The sequence below is a fragment of the Danio rerio genome, chromosome 11 (assembly GCF_052040795.2).
Source record: "Danio rerio strain M-AB ecotype USA chromosome 11, GRCz13ab, whole genome shotgun sequence".
NCBI lineage: Eukaryota > Metazoa > Chordata > Actinopteri > Cypriniformes > Danionidae > Danio > Danio rerio.
In genome coordinates this window covers 43,492,501-43,515,000 of record NC_141031.1, presented here as the reverse complement: position 1 = coordinate 43,515,000, position 22,500 = coordinate 43,492,501, and the positions used below count along the sequence as shown (strand labels likewise).

The 22,500-nt window shown below is 37.3% G+C and overlaps 1 protein-coding gene across 12 annotated transcripts in view; it reads left to right on the top strand.

Annotated features, from left to right (window-relative positions):
- The window catches only part of trim62.1 (tripartite motif containing 62, tandem duplicate 1), an 87,660-nt gene that overhangs the window by 64,390 nt on the left and 770 nt on the right, over window positions 1-22,500 (top strand). The window contains exons 4-8 of one of the 12 annotated variants that reach the window (XM_087272887.1): window positions 699-955; window positions 1,076-1,120; window positions 3,668-3,783; window positions 18,061-19,385; window positions 19,902-21,240. In XM_087272887.1, the coding sequence (XP_087129013.1) occupies window positions 699-955; window positions 1,076-1,120; window positions 3,668-3,783; window positions 18,061-18,611 (969 nt within the window). In that variant the 3' untranslated portion in view covers window positions 18,612-19,385; window positions 19,902-21,240. 12 annotated transcript variants of the gene reach the window in all.

The following is a 22,500-nucleotide window of genomic DNA, read 5'->3' as shown; positions in this document are numbered from 1 at the left end:
TCGGAAGTGTAATGCAGACCAACAGAGACAGCGCACAGAAGTATAAATGCACAGCTATGCGCGTTGCATACGCCGATGGTTACGCCGGTCATTTGACGCAGAAGTATAAACCAGGCTTTAGGAACACCATACTGTCAGTGAATGCTGTTTTCCGGGTAAGACGTTAAACCGATGTCCTGACTCTCTGTGGTCATTACAAATCCCATGGCACTTCTCGGAAAGAGTAGGGGTGTAACCTCAGTGTCCTGGCCTAATTCCTTTCATCGTCCCTTACCGATCATGGCCTCCCAATCATCCCTCTACACCAAATTGGCTCTATTACTGTCTCTCCACTCCCCCAATAGCTGGTAGGTGGTGAGAGCACTGGTCACTGATCATCCAAGTGGATGCTGCACACTGGTGGTAGTGTGGAGAACCCCCCTTCCCTCACCCTTGATTGTGACAATAAATAGGTGATATGCACATTACATTACAATTGATAACTATTTGCTCTAGATGTGATCATATCCAATAATGCAGAGAGAATAAATTGTTGACTCGTCTTCTTTGATCAGCCCTTTTGGGAAATGAGCATCGACACACCATTTAGAGTGGAAGTTGAGGCAGACAAATGTCTTGCAGAAACCTAAAAAGTGACAATATTACATCTACAAAAAAGTTATTTTACTTCATAGGACCTTTTCCTTTCTGCTTTCCAGTCATCAGCAAAGAGTCTTCGTGCCACGATTGGCGAGGCATTTGAGCGACTTCAGCGTTTTCTCCGGGAGCGGCAGAAGAGCATGCTGGAGGAACTGGAGGCGGATACGGCGCGAACACTCACTGACATTGAACACAAGATCCAGCGCTACAGCCAGCAGCTCCGCGACGTCAAAGAGGGCATCCAGATCCTGCAGGAGCGACTCAGTGAAACTAGCCGTCACGAATTCCTGGAGGGAATCGCCCTGACGTCGGACAGGTACTAAAAAAGCCGTGTGACCCGGAGATGAGCGTATGTATGTGCAGGGTGATTTGTGTGGTAGTTTGAGATTCTCTGGTCTAAAAACGTTTTGTCTTTTTTCTTGTAACTGCTGGTCAGGGAGCAAGTGATTCGTGGAGGGTATTGCTGGTGGAAGCTACCAAGGCAAGTCAGGTTATTTGACTTATGTATGTGACCATTACCCTTTGCCATATGACACAGGAGGCCAGTTAGAAAGATGACTGCAGAATAGACTACTGTAGGTTAAGGTTAGTTGAGCGGTAGATTAAGCATGATTTTTTTGTTTTTATTATTATTTTTTTTTATATTTAATTTTTTTCAATAAATGAATACTTTTGTTTGGCCAAGCTGCATTTATTTGATCAAAAGTACAATAAAACAGTAATATTCCATGCAATATTATTACAATTTCCAATAATTGTGTTAAATTTAATATATTAATTCTTTGATGCAAAGCTGACTTTTCTGAATATCCGGCACAATATAAGTCTTTAGTGTTCAGTGCTTATTATGAGATGAAAATTATCAAATGAAAATAGTTTTGCTGATTATTTATTTATTTTAAAACTTTATGCATTTTCTTTGAGAGTATTTTATGAATTATGTAAAAAAAAAATTATTTGAAATAAAAAACTTTTGCTAAATCATTTTGATCAATTTAATGCATCTTTGCTAAGTAAAAGTATTGAATTATTTAAAAAATGACTTATTGTCTTAATTATGATTTATCAATGCACATCATTTTTATTGTATGTGCCTTTATAATCTGTATTGAAAATACCTACGCCCTCCCTCTTTTACAATATCTTCCCTATGATTAGTGGCAGGAACCAATTTAGGGATGCTCATAATAAGCGTTTCACCGTTAAACGAAAGGGTGCGTTTTTAAATGATCATGTTTATCAGTTAAACGATTAAAAATCAGAAAAGTTTGGCTGCATAAATGTGCAATACATATTTGTTAACTCACAGGGTGGTAAAGCGTGCAACCACACGCGCCTACAAACATATTTTGCCAAAGAAGCAAAATGAAAGAAGAATATTGCTGGTCACAGTTTGACTCAGACGAGTTGATGCCAAACCAGAGCTGATACTGATCGCCTCTGTCCTGGATATGGTCATAAACACTTCTGTTTATTTGCACAATTGGAGAAAGAAGTGCAAAACTTTCTGAAATGTGCGCTGCTTTTGAAACAAGCGGCCACAAATCAGATCATCTGGGTTTTCTGTCCATCAAAGCGCACTCCAGTACCGCTCAAAAATACAACGAACAGGCTATAGTTATGATGATTTAGTGTACAACCAACAAACCAACTTTTTTCCATTTGGGAAATTAGAGTTATTAATAGTTCTTATAAAATATCCATTTTAAACTAGCCTAATCTACAAGTCAAACAAATCCACAGATTTTCTTGATTTTTGCATAAAGATAACTGTGCACCAGACTGACGCTTTCTTTTTAAAGCTTATAAAACATGCTTGCATATTAATGCAATATCATATGTAAATAACAACATTGTTATGTGCTATAGTAGCCTATACTTTACTAAAATGCAATATTTATGCTTTGTCATTGCCTTTAATCACACACAGTGAGTGCACTTTTATCACGAGTGAAACAGAGGAAATAAAAGCTCACAAGCTCAAAGGTAAACCAGACGGTCAAGACATAATCTTTAAAATAACAACCTTTATTAAAATGTTGACAGAGGTTTACGATATAAGAATAACAGCGGAGCATTAATTAAATGCATATTTTCCATGGAGCGATTAATTTGGAAAAAATAGCCTGCAATTTTTATTCAACGGAAGAAAAAAAACACATGATGGAAAAAAACAGCCTATGCCGGTTCTTAAAAAGGATTCAGTCAGTGTTTTCATTTTGTAATCTAAATTGGTAATTTCAGTGATATATAGGGCTGGCCGGCTTATTTCATTCTTTTTATTTAATTTATTCTTTATTTCTATGATGTTGGAAACACTGCAGGTGCGTGAAGATGTTCTGTTGTTAATATGTTCGCATGTTAAAATAAATGTGTATTTTAAATTCAGTATTTAATGCGTCAGACACAAAATAGACTTGTCAATTATTATTTTTTAATTAAATAATTATAATTAATCTGACTAGATAACAGTTAATATTCAGTTAATGAGCGGCAGACGGTTGGCAGAATTAACCACAATGAGCATCCCTAAACCAATGCATGAGATCCATCAATAGCAAACAACAACCATCCAAATCAGTTCCACATGGACCAAATCAAGCTCCACCCTACACTTTCGGAGAAGCTGTTTCTAGTTTGGAAAGTGTTACAATAGGGAAGAAAAGATTTATGTTGTTTTATGTTGACGTTAAGCCTTTCTGAGAGATCTGCATTTCTGAATGGGTGTGTTAGCAGGCGTTTGGCAATGATGAGCAGGGAATGAGTTAGCCATATGGGAAAAGGACTTGCATGATTAATGCTGGGGTTGAACTAATGAAAGTGATCTGCAGCGTTGCCCAGATTGACCTCACTCCCAATGGTGAATTTGAGCTGTTTGACTTTGCAGGGCCGGCACAGCTATGTAGAAAACCCTAAAAACGAGTGTTTGGAAACAGGATCTAGACTCTGAGGATTCCTTTGCTTGGGTTTGAATGGGTTTGCCAATGTTGAATTTGAATAATGCAATTGTTGTCCTGTATCTCCACAGAATAAAGGGAAAAATCCACGAAACCAACCTCACCTATGAAGACTTCCCCACATCCAAGTACATGGGGCCCTTACAGTATACGATCTGGAAGTCTCTTTTCTTGGATATTTCACCAGGTAATGTGCCAGAACTTGAGTTATTTGTTTTTTAATGTTAGAGTATTTGTTTAACCCTCAGGCATACCATACTGCAACCCTTAATCTTTCCCTTGTGGACATTTTGGAGCACAAAGGTCTTTAGTGTGAACCCAATTTTATTTTTTAAGCAATTGTTAAAAAATTGTATCTATCAATTTATTAATACATTTTAAATGTATATCCACCTCAAAGTACAAATTAAAAAATGCTTTTCAATTAATTATTACCCAATTAATTCCTATGGGTTAAATTATGGAGTTGGATTCAAAGACATACATTTTGTTATGTCCTTTTACTTGCTAATAATAAACTAAGGGAATTTTGACATAGCATAATAGTTTAGTGTGTGTATGACCAATGGATGGAGAAGGAATAAATGAAAACCAAATATCACTGCAGTTGATTATTTATTGCCCTTACTATCAGTGAAAATGTTGTACAGTGAAAGAAAAAAATATATATAATAAATAAATGATAATTTAAGTTGGAGGTAGGAGGTAATTAAAGGTGCTTAAATCAAACAAAGGAGTATAATAAAATAGGGCTGGGTAATATTGCAAAAAAAAAAAAAATCAAAGCAAACTTTTAAGTTAGATCAACATCTGTACAGTGTGAATAATAATGATACAGTAAACCTCAAAGTCTGTAAACAAAACTAATTATGATAATCAAATCTGAGCTTCATTATTAAAATACACATAGCAACATACGAATTGTGAAGCTGAATGACTATATTAGCCTCATGCTAAACAAATCTTTCAGATGGGGTGTTAGTGGCTGGGATGCACAAGAAAAGAAACCAAAAAGCCACATAACTACATGACCACAACATGTGCACGTCGCTCCAATTGTGCCATTGTGCACATCGTGCAACTTGCGCGCCTCCATTTGAAATGACAAACTTACACCTTCAGATTATTGGCATTTCTTCCAAGGCTCGCGCTCAGCAGTCACATTTTCATAAAACTATAGCCTTCATGCCGAAACTTCATACCGAATCTTTTATTTTTAATCGATATTGATAATGGTGTCCTGTCAATACATATTGATACAATTTTTTATCGCCCAGCCCTATAAGAAAACATACTAACTGTATTAAACAAACTAAACTAAATATCAAAAGAAAAGCATGAAAAGAAACATCTTCAATGTACTGAGCGTCTTAACTAAACTACTCTAACGTTAAGCACTGTCAACAAATATTTTTCCTTCATACCTCATAAGATGGGACAGCGCATCGGACTACGGCAGCTGGATTATGCTGTGTTCACGCCAGACACGGGACGTGCGGATAAATCGCGATATTCGCGTGTAAATAGATGCGTGAACATTTTAAGCTTGCTCTCTTCATTCGTGCGTCAAATTTACTGAGCAAATGACGCGGATTCGCCTATTAGGCGGGGCTTCTGTCTGCCCAATGACTGTAGCTTCATTGCTAAATAGCTAAAATGGATTTCATTGAGAAAATAACTGTGTTTATGTGCTTTATGAAGACTCAAAAACTGCTTCGATTCATTTGGAGCCATGTCTGAGTCCACTAGATCCTTTCAGAGGTGCACCCAGCTCTGTGAGTTCATAAACTTTCCAGAAACTTAACCTGGATAATGGAGGCTTTCAGCGGTGCTTCCGACTGAGCCGAGCCTAGTTTGATCCTGGTGTCGGCTGAAGGATTTCCCCCCGGGACACTAACAACAGGTGCTACGTCATAAGCAGGCCCCTAGAAGAGCAAGCTCCTGATTGGTTAACACGATGTGAATGTCCAATGAAGTTCAGATTTTCTAACTTGAGCGATTCGTGCGAAACGCGCGTTAAGCACGTCATTCGCGCAAAACGCTCAACCCACGGCGCTTCATTCGCACGTATCGCGCCACAGGATGTCTATTTGCGTCTTTGCATTGATTTAACATGTAAATCACTCGCACTTGACGCTTCTTCCGCATCTGGTGTAAACGCATTAGTCCAAAAAGGCGCAGTGATTTTTGCTGATTGGGTCTGTTTTAGCTCGGATCATGTTCTCACCACAAACGAATTGCTTCAGGGTTCGTTTAAAAGTGTATCAAGACCACCTCTACAAGGGGGTCTTGGTAAGCTTTTTATGGTACACTCACACTCCAGTGTGATTGCTGCATTCACACCTTCCCAAAAAAACACACCAAGAGGAAAAACGAACTCTAGTGCGATTCAACCGAACTAAATAAGGCAGGTGTGAAAACACTCTTAGATTAAAGTATTTTCTATTCATTTTTTATGGGTGGACATTTTTGGGCAAGAAGGGAAAGATTAATGTTTGTTTGTTTGTTTGTTTGGTTGTTTTTTCAACCGCTTAACATTGTTGATTTGAGTCTACTTTTTGTGTGTGTTCACAAGTCTTGCCAATTCTTGAACTGCTCAGATGAAGGAAGCTATTTTGAAAAAGTCTAAATGAAGCGAAAACTGCCCGAAAGGAAGCTTGAGGGTTAAATAGTGCTGTGCACAATGTATTGTGTGTTATTAAGAAAGCAACTGCAAATATAGGAGCATGCATCTATCTCAACAAAAGAACTGTACCAATTTTCTTTATGCCTGAAATGTAAGGTTTTCAATATATTTCCATATATTTTCCATTATAAAGGGACTGCAAGGTGTTTGTGAGATTCCCTTGTGGATGCTTTTTGAGAATCCTTCATCTAGTGTGTTTACTTCCCGGCATCTCGAGCTGATTCTTTTTTATATTATTATGTGTGTATAGTCCAGACATAAGCATTTAGAACAGTGAAAAATCCATTATGCTGCATTTGTCTCTGTATTACTGTTTGGCATATTCGAGGTTCAGCCAAGCACATAATACACGACTGAAGTGTTGCCCTTTTTTATTGAGTTCAGACGCTAATTTCAATCTTGCTTGCTGTCATGTTGGAGCTCATTTTACATCACTAATTGTAGACTAGGTGGGTCAAGATTATGGTTGCTTGATTTCATAAAAGGAACTTTACATTTGCACAGGGCAATTAGCTTCTGTCTTGTATGCACTTGAGATTGAGATTTGAACAAACCCAACGCTGTGCTAAAAACCCAAATAACACCTCTAACCATGCAACTTTTATTATATTAGTGCTATATTATTTATTTTCTAAATGATCAGATTGGTGTTGTTATTTTTTATTGCTCGTCTCTGAGCAATAACACACACAACAGCATGCGCTCTTTCACGCTTTAAAAAAACATGAATGATTCGAATGTAAATAAATAAATGAATGATGCGCATCCCGTGCTGCAAAAGGTACATTACAGCATGCTTTTAGTCATCTTGACATGAAACTGTGCTTTGGAGAGCAACAAATTTGTACAACTGGAAAGGTGGCGGTATATAATGCAATAGTAGTTTATCTCCATTAATGTTTTTCATAATCGTTAGAACATACCTGTCAACATTGGTATGTGAAAATAAGGGATATGCCCACCATAATAAGTAGGGGTGTCAAAATTAATTGTTTCTTCGGTGCACCGCGATGCAGATGCAGACAATTCTGTATCGGTTCAGTAATAATCATAACTGGTTATTATGTACTGACGTCATTTATCTCCTATGCGCTCTGTTAAGAGGGAGGTGAGTGCCGGTATTTACAACACTCAGCCAACTCAGAGCCGGCCCGTGGCATAGGCACCATAGGCAAATGCTAAGGGTGCTGTACATCCAGGGGGGCACCAGAAATGATCGCGGTTCAGTTGGTTTTGTTTTCAAAATTCTTGACACACATTCAGTTATAGACGGCAATAACTAAAAAACCTCTTAACCTAAAAAGATCTAAAGTGTGTTTCCTACAAAAAGACAAAGCTGGTTATGTTTCACAGCTGTCTTTCTTTTTTTTTCGCTCGACATTACGATCACTGCTCAAATTTAAGCCCTCGCAATATGTGTTTAGCCGGGAGAGCTCGCGCTGAGAGGAGCTCTCAGTAAGGGACCGTTGGAAAAGTGCTTCTTTTTTTTCATTTTTTTTTCTCCGTTTTTCTGCTCCGCTCAGCGCAAGCTCTCCCTGTTGCGAGGGCTTAAGTGTGTGTGTGTGTGTGTGTGTGTGTTTGTTTGTTTGGTGCTGCGTGTGTGTGTGTATGTGTTTGAATGAGAGACAGTGTGTCTGTGTGTTTATACAGACAGCTTGTTATAGCCTACCCCTAAAATATAACACTGTATATAGAAAGCATCGTCAATGCACCTTGATATACCGAGATATCGAATTGAACCGAATCAAAGGCATGATAATCGTAACCGAACCGAACCGTGAGACCAGTATAGGTTCACACCTCTAATAATAAGGGATTCCTCCAACAATGGGTTGCGTATAGGAAGGTTTGGCTGTTCAGAGAAAGACTGAAAATACGGGAAAATACATTTACGGGATGATAGTGGGATAGAACTGTGAAATACAGGAGAATCCCAGGAAAAACGGGAGGGTTGACAGGTATGCGTTAGAAGCCGAAATCAAAAACCAAAATCGAATTTTCGATTTATTGCACAGCCCTACCTGGAGTACTTTAAAAAAAAATATTTTAAAAGATTTGTGTGTGTTCCATCAATTAACACAACGTAAGCATCTGTAAGCTTTAATTGTGGGAAAAACTGGATAATTTCAAGCTTTTGTCTGATAATTTCATTTATTTCATATATCAGTTATTCATGAGAACATGTGCTTTACGAAAGCAAGGCAGATCTGCCAAGCTGTGAGACCCAGTGACTGGGTGAGACTGTGTCTGCACGACACGGGTCATATATGTTTGTTTCACGCATTAAGCATCTTTGCACCTAAAAACACCAAACGCAGTGCTCTGGAATGGTTTAAAACAGTTGTCATGTCAACTTGCTGCAGTAAACAAAGCCCACAATGCTTACTCCGCCTTCAAGCTCTTCTTATTGGCCCACTAAGCTAGAACAGAACCGAATGGATTGGTTAATATCAGCTGTCAATCACTCAATTCCGTTGACAGGAAGATACAGGTCTGGATACGAGAGAATGAAAACAACAGTGGCAGATTTAGTTCTAGAAACCACCTAAAGTCACAAATAATGCCAGATCTGATTAGTGATCATGTAATGAATGTTATCCAGCATTTAAACTTTTCGAAGAGTGGATAAAAGACTTCCAGTGTTTAAAATCCGCTATAAAAATGGCTAAAGCATTCACCGTAAAGCCGGTGGGATGGAGTTTTCAGGTAACAGTGTTTGCCACTGAATCTACACATTACGCACGAGATGTTCTAACGTTATTTAATCCTTCATTTAATCCTCACAATACTGTCAATCATGTGACTGACACCGCGTTCACCATCGCTAAAGAGCATGCATTCACCGAGATCAAACTAAGATTGCAGCTCATAAAAAGACCGTTATATATTAAGATGACGGATGCAAATAATAAGTCATATGTCAATATCATCTGTGCAATATCAGACAGCACCCGTGAGAACAGCACAGTTATTATTGTTAACTCGGTTAATCTCATTTATGTCAAGCAGTGCAGGGCTGGTGAGCGCATGCAGTTTTTTGTTTATTTGTTAGTTGTGATACAGTGTTGGGGAGTAACTAGTTACATGTAACGTTGTTACGTAATTTAATTACAAAATGAAAGTAACAGTAAAAATCTGGGATATGTTGAATAATATTAATCTGTTGCTTTGCCTGTTTTTGATATGCACGATGCCTTCTGCTAGGGCCCTTTATTAAAGCGCTGCTATTCTGATGCTTTTGATTTGCATCGCACCCACGGGCATACATCATGTATATCCTCAGTATAAATACTTGAAAATGATTTAGTTAAAAATGTCCATTAGAAACCTAAAAGTAATCAAAAAGTAATCAAATGTAATTAGTTACTTTACTTTCATAAAGTAATCGAAAAGTTGTGTTACTTACTACATTTTAAATAGGGTAATTTGTAATCTGTAATCTATTACGTATCCAAAGTAACCTCCCCAACACAGTTAATATATAATTGAATCTATTCATATAAAACGTGTAGGGCCCTATAATCACACCTGGCGCAATGAGGTGCAAGGCGCGACGCAATAGTTGTTTGCTAGTTTCAGCTTGGCGCAAGAGTTGTTTTGATGTTTTGCGCCATGCTGTTTAAATAGCAAATGCATTTGCGCTCATTTGTGCGCCCATAGGCGTTCTGCTCTAAAAAGGAAGGCGTTCTGAGGCGGACCGCTGGCGCGTTGCTATTTTGAGAAACTATAATAGATTTTTCAATAGACCAAAACAAACCCGGTCTAAACTCCAGCGCATAGTTGCGCCTCGCTTACACACTGCTTAATAGCCTACACACACGATGTAGAGCAATACGCAAATATCTTTACATATGAAAAAATTTAAAATATTAAGGATAGGTGTCGGATATATATATATATGATATAAATATAAAGGATTAAAATATTACAAAACATATTATTTTCTAGCCTACATAAATATGAAAAACCACTGCTTTTATGTCTTCTTCATCTCGGGAGGCTTTTTCAGTTCATTCATAACAATTTGCTTTTGTATAATGTTATTATTGTTAGCAGTATTATTTATTATATCCATATTTATATTTGTTTTATTAAAAACAAGCTTACATTTGCTCACCTGTCAGGTTTTAGACCATATGGGGCACAGCATGTGTGCTTGGATATAACTCAGGTTTTTGAACACACTTTGTTATTATTGTTCATTTATTCGTTGGATGGAAATTAGAACTGAATTTAGAAATAGTTTTGAAACAAATCTTTGTGCTTAACAAACAAAATAAATTATTTATAGGCTAATTGATGTCTGTGCATAAAGGTTTCCCTATCTAAGAGCGAAAGTGAAAGTAGATCATTTAGCTCTCATTCTTGCGTAAACAGATGCTCTGTTTAACTGTTTTCTTGCAAGTGAAATGCTCAGTTTTTCCACTTACACGTACTTTACGTCATGTAAATAGCAAATGCGCTTATGGCGCTGCAGCTGGCTCTTAAAGGGAATGGGAGATGAGACTCTGATTGGTTTATTCTCAAAACACACCTATAACTCATTAAGAAAATAAACTCAGCCTTTTTAGACCATGCGCCACGGCGCAAAACGGATTTTTCCATCCTTAAATTAGCAAAAATGCATTCTGACACGCCCTGAAAGTGTTTGCGCCCTGCGTTTTGCTCTTTGTGCATAAACCGTCAAAATAGAGCCCGTAGTAACAGTGCTCATCATTTTTGGTGGGTGCGACTAAATTGTGTCTGGTGCGCCTACATTTTTCAAGTTAGGAGCACCGGTGCTACCAAGAGGAAAGGTTCATTTCGAGCCCTGGTATATGAAGTTACAAATAACAAATGCATTTTAACTTTGTAAACTATAAAATCCTCCCTGTGCTCACAGCCCTCCACGCCCATCTCAAAGCATTATTTTTTTTAAAGTTCTGTAGTAGACTTGTTGCAGAGAAATTAACGTGAATATCATGTTGCCGTATCGGGGAAGTATCTCTTATCTATTTATATAAAATAAATTTAAGCTTTATTGCTTTAGAATTCTAGTTTTAGCTTTGGAATATAACGAAACATGACTGTTTCTGCATGAACCTGAATCCAGAGATGAGCAAATCATATAAGCCAGCAAGTCACCACCTAGAAACTACCCAGAACACCATAGCAACCTCTCAGGACACCTTAGCAACCGCATGGCAACAAGCCAGCATTGTGGTGGATACCTTTAGTTCAGAAAGAAACTGAATGCACTTAATATTTCCTGTTATTTGTCCTCTTTTTGTGTACGGTAATCATCTCCAAAGCTCTAGCACTAATCACTGTGTATATCAGTGCATCCAATTATAGATGATCTAATCATCACAAACACACCCTGCATGTTTATAGCCATTGGATTGAGATAATACGCATTTGATTGAGCTTTGCGTGAGTGTCCCGTTTTAATAGGGCGAAGCGCCGAAGGCCTCCCCCGTCTGCGTTCCCGCTCAGCATCCACCTGAGGCCGAGCATTATTTAAAATAACACACCAGGGAAGATCTCGCTCTCTCAATCAATTCTCCAATTTACCAGCGTCCTTTGCTTCAGCTCAGCCTGTCACATGAAACAAATCCAGTTCAAATCCTTCCTTCCACACTGCTGCACTCGCTGTCTTTTATTCTGTACAGGCTCTGCGTTTTATTTCCAATAGCCTTATTCTTTATTTATTTTTTCCATCTAAAGCATGTTACTAGATATGTTTCCATCCAAAGATGCAAATTCAACTGGAATATTGCATAAAATATTTGTGAATAAAGCAGCGGTTCCATCCAATAAGCCAAAGAGAGCAAAATATATACTGGCGCCAAATATCAAACAGAAAAGGGAGTTTGTTACTGTAGGAGAAGTCAGTGTGGGGCTTTTTCCTTATATAATAAATCACGTCCGCTTCATAAAATGATGACGAAACACAATTAACTGTCATAACTGGCATTTGGAGGCATGATGATGATAATAATAATAATAATAATATTAGGCGATGCAGTGGTGCTGTCGCCTCACAGCAAGAAGGTCGCTGGTTCTAGCCTCGGCTCAGTTGACGTTTCTGTGGGGACTTTGCATTTTCTTTCTGCATTTGCGTGGGTTTCCTCCGGGTGCTCCAGTTTCCCCCCACAGTCCAAAGACATGCGGTACAGGTGAATTGGGTTGGCTAAATTGTCCTTAGTGTATGACTGTGTGTGTGTGTGTGTGTGTGAATGTTTCCCAGAGATGGGTTGCGGCTGGAAGGGCATCCGCTGCATAAAAACGTGCGGGATAAGTTGGCGGTTCATTCCGCTGTGGTGACCCCGGATTAATAAAGGTATTAAGCCGACAAGAGAATTAATGAATGAATGAATAATAATAATAATAATAGGGGACATAGTGGCTTAGTGGTTAGCACTGTCGCCTCACAGCAAGAAGGTCGCTGGTTTGAGTCCCGGGTGGTTTAGTTGGCATTTGTGTGTGGAGTTTGCATGTTCTCCCTGTGTTGGCGTATGTTTCCTCCTCCTCTCAGGTTTGGTCTAAAGACATGCTCTTTTCGAATTGAATAAGCTAAATTGGCTTATAAAAATGCAAGAATTAAGTGTGTGAATGAGTGTGTATGGATGATTCCCAGTACTGGGTTGCAGCAGGATAGGCATCCACTTCGTAAAACATATGATGGATAAGTTGGCAGTTCATTGATGAATAACGGGACTCTTTAAAAGGCATGTGACAGATGTGAAATTGCCACTTGTTTAACTTTGGTCAATTGAATATAATAGTTTGAAAACAGTGATGGATACATTTTTGAGTATTTTTTAAATACTGTAAAATACTTGCTTAGACAAAAAAATGTATAAACGGTTTCCATATTTTGGTGAAAACTTAAATGTTTTAATGGCAAGGTTGACATTTGCTTGGAATTGCTTATGCGTCAAAATTCAATTTGTCATGTGTGGAAATAAATCAGACATAAATCGGAAATGTGATAATACGACTATCATTTATTGGATTTATTGAGGCATTTCGTATTGTATGTTATTAAACTTTCGACAATGTGGTGCTTTTCTGCGGTTTAATGATGAACGTAGAAGGAAAAGAGTGTGTGGAGTAGGCAAGGGACGATAACCGTTTTCAAGGTGTTCCGCGGTTTGGAAAAGTCACGGTTTTAAAACCACCGACTTTTTCTGCAATACCAGGGCTCGAAATTGCGACCATTTTAGTCGCATATGCGCCCGAAATTTAAGCTATGCGACTCATAATATATATTGGGAGCATTCGTGCGACTGCATGTTATGGTTGTAATGCGACCTGTTTTTGTTTTTTCTAAAAACGTGGTAAATTCGCTCTTCCCTGCCGATATATTGGTTCATATTAGCCGTCAATCACTCAAGACTTTCCGCTGTCAGATGACAGGGAGGGAGCTTTTGTGACCGCGGGGATTGCAAACGGCTGAAGAGTGAAAAGTACACTGAATCTCGATGTGTTGCATGCACTGCGTGTTCAGCAAACACAATCTCACGGCAATTCATAACTTTTTCATACGTTTCCTCGTGAGATCAGGCTGCAACAGCGCAAATGTCCGCTAAAACACCATCGCCAAAGAAGCTCGCCTTTACTGAGTTTGATCTGATGCGGGTTATAACAAAGAACAGTATTGCGCCGGTGGGCATCGGGAGAATCCTGCTCTGCCCCCCTCGTATCGGGCCGGCTGACTCGCATGCTTTCCCGCAAACACAAAAAAAGTAATTCAGCGCGTAACGAGGCTGAGCATTAAAACGACACGAACCGAAACCAAAACTTTTAAAAGTGAGACTTTTCCTCCTTTCTTTTGTCCGTTCTTTCTTGAGGTGTATATTATTTTTCTATTTAATTACTGATGACTGCTTTGCAGCTTTCAGCATTGGATTGAATGATTTATTATATTATTTAGTTTGTTTTGTAGCAGAAATATTATTTATTAAATTGGCATGCATATAAAACAATAGTACAAAATTAATATTTCTTACTACAATGCTTCATTCATTTGTGTTTGATGCAAACTATCAATTTTTTTTCATAAATTAACAGCAGGACTTTATATAGCAGATAACTTGCATTAAAGCACATTCAAGGCAGCATGATGATGAGAAAAATTATTCATTAATATTATTGTCATCATCATAATCAATAATATTTTATAATTATTCAACATTCATTTTGGAATTATTGCAAAAATATTAAGTCATCACAGCATTAGTTAGATAGTTGTTTCTGAGTTTTGTTAGTCCCAATTGATGTTGTTTTCAAATACAATAAATCCCTAATATACAACTTGTCAAATATATCATTCATTTTTGGTGGATGCTCCTAATTTTTTTCTGGTGCTCCTAAATATTTCAGGATGGGAGCACCGGTGCTACCAAGTAAGAAAGTTAATTTCGAGCCCTGAATACCGTTCCTAGGATATGTGTAAGATTTTTTAGGACAACAGTATCTCTGACAGAAAAGATATCTAAAGATGCCAATTTTAACTGTAAAGAAATCTGTGTTTTTAAAACTAATGAAGACAGCAGAAGTCAATGATTCATCATCAATATATCATAAATCTTATTAAAAAAATAAAATATATTGTGTTTAAAGGGGGAAAAAGTTGTTGTTTTTTATGCAGACATTTAAAAATAATATATTTTAGTGCAGTAATCACAATACTGTGAAATCGTGAAACACTTATATTTTTATCCAAGGGTATCATACTGTCAGAATTTTATACCGGCTTGTGCCGAGTGTGGAGATGCTGACGCGGTAAACAACAACAACAACAGACGAAACATGGAGGAGGAAAGTGGTCAGTTACCACAATTTGCTCCCACCAGACCTGAGATCTCTCTCGTGCCATGAATAAACCATAGGCGCAAGCAGCGATGATGGTGCTTTCCCTCCTCCTCCGCCTCAAAATCATTTTAAAGTTGAGCGAACTTCGCAAATTTCACAGAGCTAAAAGCAAGACAATTTCTTCCATCATGGCTAGTGTGGCGCAGATGCTAGAACCCGGCCTTTACGCATGCGCGACATCGTAAATTGTATTGCAACTGTGTAAACACATTAATCAGATATGGGTCACAATTAAACGAACAAGCTAAAAAAATCAGATATAAGCAACAGATCGGAATTGGGCATCAAGACCTGACAGTGTAAACAGGGCCAAATTCACGTGACCTTTCTTGTTGCGGATGCTGGAATTTATTCAGCAAATTTCATTGTAGTTTATGAACTTCAAATAAGAAAAGTTTATCCTACTCAGTGGTGCACAGAATGTTTTATGAGCATTTTCAAAATTGATGTGCATCTATCAATCATTTCCATTACACATAAAAATATGGAGGATGGTGGATGAAAAAATAGCCAGTGGTGCTTATTTTGTTTGCGTGACTCTGAGAGAGAGAAAGAGAGAGGAGAAGCAGAGATGGATCGAAAGCAAAGGCGACAGAGGTTAAATTATTTATAGGTTACCTGAAGCACAAACTGCCAATGTCAAAGAGTGGAAATGCCGACATCTTATCCTGTGGACCGGCTTCTGGCCCTGCCGCTTGGCTTTAAATAGCCAAGACGAAAATATTTAGCAAATTTCACTTTTTTTATTCTCTGCTCTCTAGCAGACATGCCCGTCTTTGGAGTGCAGGGAAGGCAGCCAGTATTGTTTCCCCATCAATGTTCCAGCCTAATTTCATACGAATGTAAAAAAAAATAAAATTCACATGCGCTGCAAAAGAATGCATAACATGCCAGATAAGCGATTGCTTCAGATATGCATCGTTTACCCCAGAGCTTTATTTTCTCCTTGTGTGTTTCATTATCTTAACCTTTACTTCATCGTATCTCAACTTTCCAGAATTATATCTTGGCATCTTTGCGTATCATAATGTGTTGCAACTGCTTTGGCTCGAGTCCCTCATTCAGGTCCAAGCTGGTTTGGACTATTTGCTCAGTCGGTATGTGTCCGTTGTTTTTGCCTGCACGCAGGAAGCTTGTTCGTTTTCCAATGTTTGCTCTTCTCTCGGTCCGTTCCTTTTGGCACACTTTCCCACCACTGAACCCACAGGAAGCTGGCATCATAGTGGGCACTGCAGACTGTCTGCTGCAGGCATTACCAGCCAGGCAGAGGTTGATGGATGGGGGTTTATTTATCCTTCTTCGACAAAGTACTCAATGTCTGGCAGCATTGCTAAAACAATGGTCAGCACTGCAAACCTAAATCGTTTCTCAAGCGTTTAGTACACTTCATCTGGTTTCTGGTGTTTGGAGATGAGGGAGTGTATGGTTGAGATGACCTGAAATAAAGGGAGTGTGTTTGCTTTATTCCACCAGTTCAGATAGTGATTGAGTCAGCGCTTTTGATTGACAGGAATGACCTCTTTGACCCCCAGCCATTTTGCCACTTTACTCTGTGATAAGTCTATAGAAGAGAGGAGATGAAATGAATAGGTGGAAAAGGATACTAAAGTAAAAGTGCATCCAGATCTGAGCACATGCATTAACCACTAGACCACAGCTATGACCTTTCTGTCTTTTAGAGAAACCCCTGTGGATGCCTGAAGGCAAAGCTGACTTTCCTATTTATATATAGACTTTAGGAATCCAATCAGTTCAGGGTAAAGAAGAATAAAAACAAGTGTGACTTGGAAAAGGATGACTTTTTCACACACAAGACTGCAGTGTGGACCCAAATGTGAAATAAAAGATTTCTTCGGGTATTAAAGTCTTGTTACAGATTTCTTTAAATGATACATTAAAACATATACATTTTTGCGGATTAACACATTTTCATATTATTGTGATGTAATTTTTAATTACAGTTTATATGCATTATAATTTGTGTGTTTGTATAGTTAGTTAAATGTATTCATAATTATGTACTTTTAATTTAGATTTATTGTGTATTATATATTTATTATGTATACGTGCATGCATTGATTTATTTATTCATTCATTTTTCATTTATTTATTCATTTATATTTTTATTCATATATGTATTTATTTATTTAATAATTCATTCATTCATTCATTTATTATTTATTTATTTATTTATTTATGTATTTATTATTCATTTATTCATTCATTTATAGTTTCATTTATTTATTTATTTATTTTTAATTAATGTATTTATTCATTCATGCATGCATTTATATTTTTATTTGTTTATTTATATTTATATATATTTTTTATTCATTTTTATTTATTTATTTATTTATTATTTATTTATTTATTCATTTATTTTATTTTAATAATATATTATTTAACTTATTTATAGTATTATTTTATTATAATTATTATATATAATTATATATTCATTTATACTTTTTATTTATTATACTTTTTATTTATTATAATTAAATCATTAATATATATATATATATATATATATATATATATATATATATATATATATATATATATATATATTCATTAATTTATATATTTATTTATTTATATTTTTATTTACTTATTTTATTTTACTTATTATATTTATTTATTCATTAATTAATAATTGTATTTATTATTTATTTATTTTAGTTTTTTATTCATTAATATTTATATTATTTATTTATTTTTATATTTAGTAATTTATTCATTAATTTATATTTTTATTTATTTATCTTTCTTTTTTTTCTTTTTTTCATTTATTTAATTATATTATTAATTTATTGTTTTACATTTTTAATTTGTTATATATTTTTTAAATTGAATGTATGCATGTTGAGTGTAGTAATATTAGTGCACTGATGTCCATGTCCTTTATCTTGCCCTTCACAGTGCCTGCTGCATTAACCATGGACCCCAGCACTGCTCACCAGCGGCTCATCTTATCAGACGACTGCACCATCGTGGCGTATGGCAACCTGCACCCGCAGCCCTTGCAGGATTCACCACGCCGATTCGACGTGGAGGTGTCCGTTCTGGGCGATGAAGGCTTCTCAGGAGGAGTCCACTACTGGGAGGTAATGGTGTCCGAAAAAACCCAGTGGATGATTGGTGTGGCCAACGAAACGGTCAACCGCAAGGGCAGCATTCAAATCCAGCCCGGCCGAGGCTTCTACTGCATCGTGATGCATGACGGTAATCAATACAGCGCCTGCACAGAGCCCTGGACGCGCCTCAACGTCAAGAGCAAACTGGAAAAAGTGGGCGTCTACTTAGACTATCCTAAAGGCTTGCTGGTTTTCTACAACGCTGACGACATGTCCTGGCTGTACACGTACAGAGAGAAGTTTCCAGCCAAACTCTTCCCATACTTCAGCCCCGGTCAAAGTCACGCCAACGGCAAAAACGTGCAGCCCTTGCGAATAAACACAGTGCGTTTATAAAAGCCGATTCAGCACAGAGGTTTTAAGGAAGGAAACTGCAAAAAAAAAAAAAACCTAGGGTGTATGATAAAGTTTCTTTCTTTCGGGCATGGACATGAAGCCATCTGACTGATGGATTGTGACGTGAAGCTCCGCCGGTTGCTAAATAAATTGGAGAGCTTTGCACTTTTCTGAGAGGTTGCCTGTGGGCGTTTTTGTACATTTTATTGTTGCTGGTCATTTGTAATCTTGCCGTGGCCGGTCTGCTCGCTCAAGATTTCCCAGCTGCTTGTACACAATGTCCCATCAGCCCCTGCAGGGTCCGAACGCTCTTTCAAGGCTGCGTTCTGGGAGTGGGGAAAAAAAGAGCTTATCTGTTGTGCAGAAATAAGAAATGTTGCCCGTTCCGTTTCGTGCAAGTGGCTTTGGTGTGTTTGTGGAGTGTCGTTGTCGACACTGAAATACTGCAGTACCAAACTTCTTGCTTTGTTTATGATTTCTTCCTGCCTGCATGAACGGTGAGTGGAATATTGTGTTGCTCAGGTCGTGCTTCTTCACGATGGTGACGGTTGTGTGTTTCCGTGTGTGTGAATGAGATTCAAGACAGAGGGGCTTGAATTCCTGCTAACGCATTTGCTGCTATTATGAAAAAGGGGGTGAGAAGTTTGCTCGTTTGTACATATCGCAGTACAGGTGACAGCTTTGGCTTTGCTATATTGGTAAAAGAAAAAAAGAGCGTGTCCCCTGTGCACTCTTTTCCCTTTAGCTTGTTGTTGCCTTTTATTTATTCATCCTGTGCTTACTTTCTAGAACATTCCAGTGTTTGGTGTCCCGGGACGTCTCATTAGGGTGGCCAAAGATGACGATGTCAGCTTTAAAAAGGAGAGTTCACCTAAAAGTGTTCATTTACTCACCCTCAGGCTATCTCAGATGATGTTGGTGAATTTTTTCTTCTTCAGGAACAACATTAAAAGGATGCTTCACCCAAAACTGTCATAATTTCCCTTCTCTTGTTCCAAACCTCTTCTTTTGAGCACAAAAGGAGATATTTTGAAGAATGTCAGAAACCTGTAACCATTGACTTCAATAGTATGTTTTTCTAATACTACACTCTCAGAAATAAAGGTACAGGAGCTGTCACTGGGGAAGCACCTTTTCAAAAGATACACATTTGTACCCAAAGAGTCCACAGTGGTACCTCAAAGGTGCATATCAGTGCCCAACTGTACCTAAATAGTACATTTGAGGTGCCATTTTGGACCCTACAGGTACAATTATGTACCTTTTGAAAAGGTGCTGCCCCAGTGACAGCTCCTGTACCTTTATTTCTGAGAGTGTATGGACGTCAGTGGTTTTCAGCTCTCTTTAAAATATCTTCTTCATTGTTCAACAGAAGAATAAAACTTGTAAATGTTTGAGAACACTTTCAGATTTTTGCGTGAACTATCCCTTTAAGCAAGAATTTTATCTGAGATTGTGTTTTTTGGTGATTTCATAAAATGCTAATCGAAGGCTACCGGCAATTTAAAAAGTTTAGAAAATCATATATAGGTCAAACTAAATTAATACCTGTATCTCCTGACCATACACTGATATATTTGGTCATTATTTAGCATAGTAAATGCTGTTCTGTTTTTTTCAGATTGGCTGTTTTGCTTCATAATGCATCAGTATATCATCAGGAGCCACATGTATTGATTTTGTGTCGTCTTTGTGTTCTTTTAAAGGGACAGTTCACTATTTACTCACAATCAAATGGATCAAACCTTTTATGAAGTACTTCAAAATGTTGGGAAAACAGCCGTTGAGTCCCAGAGTAGGAACAACAATACTATGGGAGCCGATGGCTGTTTTTTGTGCATTCCACAGAAGAAACAACCCCAAACAGGTTTTTTTTTCTAGGGTTAGATGATGATAAGTTTTTTTATTTATCATTTTTCGTAAATGTTTAGATGATCTATTTAACTCTTGACCCTTATGTACGGTTGGGGATGTGTTTGTCCACTCTGGGGTGATTTTGTGTCTTAATTTGGCTATAACTTTCTCTGTGTTTCAGCTAGCAGAATGATTTTTGCTAAAAAAAAAAATAAAAATCTTATTTTAACACACGTTTTGAGAAAATGTTTAAAAAAATGTTTAAACTCAATGATACACTCTGGGTAAATATGCTGCCATTTTGTTATGTTCAGGATGAAAACATCCAATTAATTAAACTCAAAATACATCATTTATTTATTATTATTATTATTTTTATTTTTTGTTGCAAAAATCAAACATCAATCCTAATCAAAACTACTAAATTGTTTAGAAAATTACAGGATTTTACCTCTTTAGTTGACAAATTCATGAATAATGTCACTGATTTGGTGAAAAAACACACAAAATGACGTATTTTTAATATAAAAAGTAGTCGTGGACTGGATTTTCTTTTAACATGTAATCACAGTCTTGGACATGTGAAACAACATTGGCTTTAATGCTTTGTTTTTGATTGATTTTCTTTTTTATTCCTCTGTAATTTACTATTGGTGGCTGTTTTTGCCCCATTGTCTTCCATTATAACCATAGTTTTTTAATTACAAAGTCTGATTGTTGGTGGTTTTCCCTGTTGGCGAGAGGTCAAATGTGTCATTTGTACTGTTGATCATCAGTTGGCATCATTAACCCTTTAGATAGGCCTGTGCAAAAAAAAAAGCTTAGTTTTTAAATGGAGTATAAACGCAAATTAAAGTGTGTTTCCGTGAATGTGTGCGAGTGATCTTTACACACCTTGATGTGTCTGAGAAAATCTACATTTGCATCTCAGCTCTCAGAACTACATGGAGTAACTGAAAACAAAGACTGCGCAATTATGCACCATCAAATGTGCTTATAATGGAAGTCAATGGTGGCAAAAACAGCCACCAACTGTAAATTAGAGAGAAATATGAAAAACTAACAATGCAGTAAAGCCAATATTGTTACTAAATGTTTACATGTCCAAAACTGTGATAAAAGAGAAAAAAAAATCCAGTCCACGACTACTTTTTATATTGAAAACACGTCATTTTGTGGGTTTTTTTTTACCAAATCAGTGACATCATTTATGAATTTGGCAATTAAAGAGTTAAAATCCTGCAATTTTCTAAACAAACTAGTAGTTTTGATCAGGACTGAGGTTGATTAACAGATTTATGCGAAGAAATGTGATCTGATGTGTTTTTACAGCAGTTTAACTCAGTGGATGTTTTCATCCTGAACATACAAAAGAGTAGCACATTTGAACAATGCACAAGGGTTAAAATGCTGGTAGCTGCTGACTTGCATTTTAGGAGTCATGAAAACTCAGGTTTTCAGCTAGAAGTCTTCTTAATGTTCTACTGAAGAAAAGCACGTCTTGAGTAAAATGAACTGCAGATTTCCATTATTGGCTGAACGATCCTTCTTAACACTTCTGCACAGGTTATAGTTGATCAGGGGTGGCCAGCCCTGTTCCTGGAGAGCCACCTTTCTGCAGATTTCAGGGTAAAGTTTAGATCGGATATGCGGCCGGCCGGAAGTGCGATATGCACATTAATAAAGCAGCATTTTTTGATGACACTGTATAACAATAATGAATATTTTTACAGTACTGTGAGGGTTGGGTTTAGGGTTGGGGTGGGGGTAGGCGTTAAAAAATACATTTTATTGGGTAGTTTAATAGATAACATAACTAATACTCGGTGCAACAACTGATTTTACATTACTGTGACGGTTGGGTTTAGGGTTGGGGTGGGGGTAGACGTTAATAAAATACATCAAATGAGAAATTAAATAAATAATAGAAATAATTCTCGTTAACTTCCGGCCGCAAACGTATCTGCTCTAGCAAGAACCAGATTTCAGCTGCAGCCCATATCAAACACACCTGCCTGTAATTATCACGTGGTGT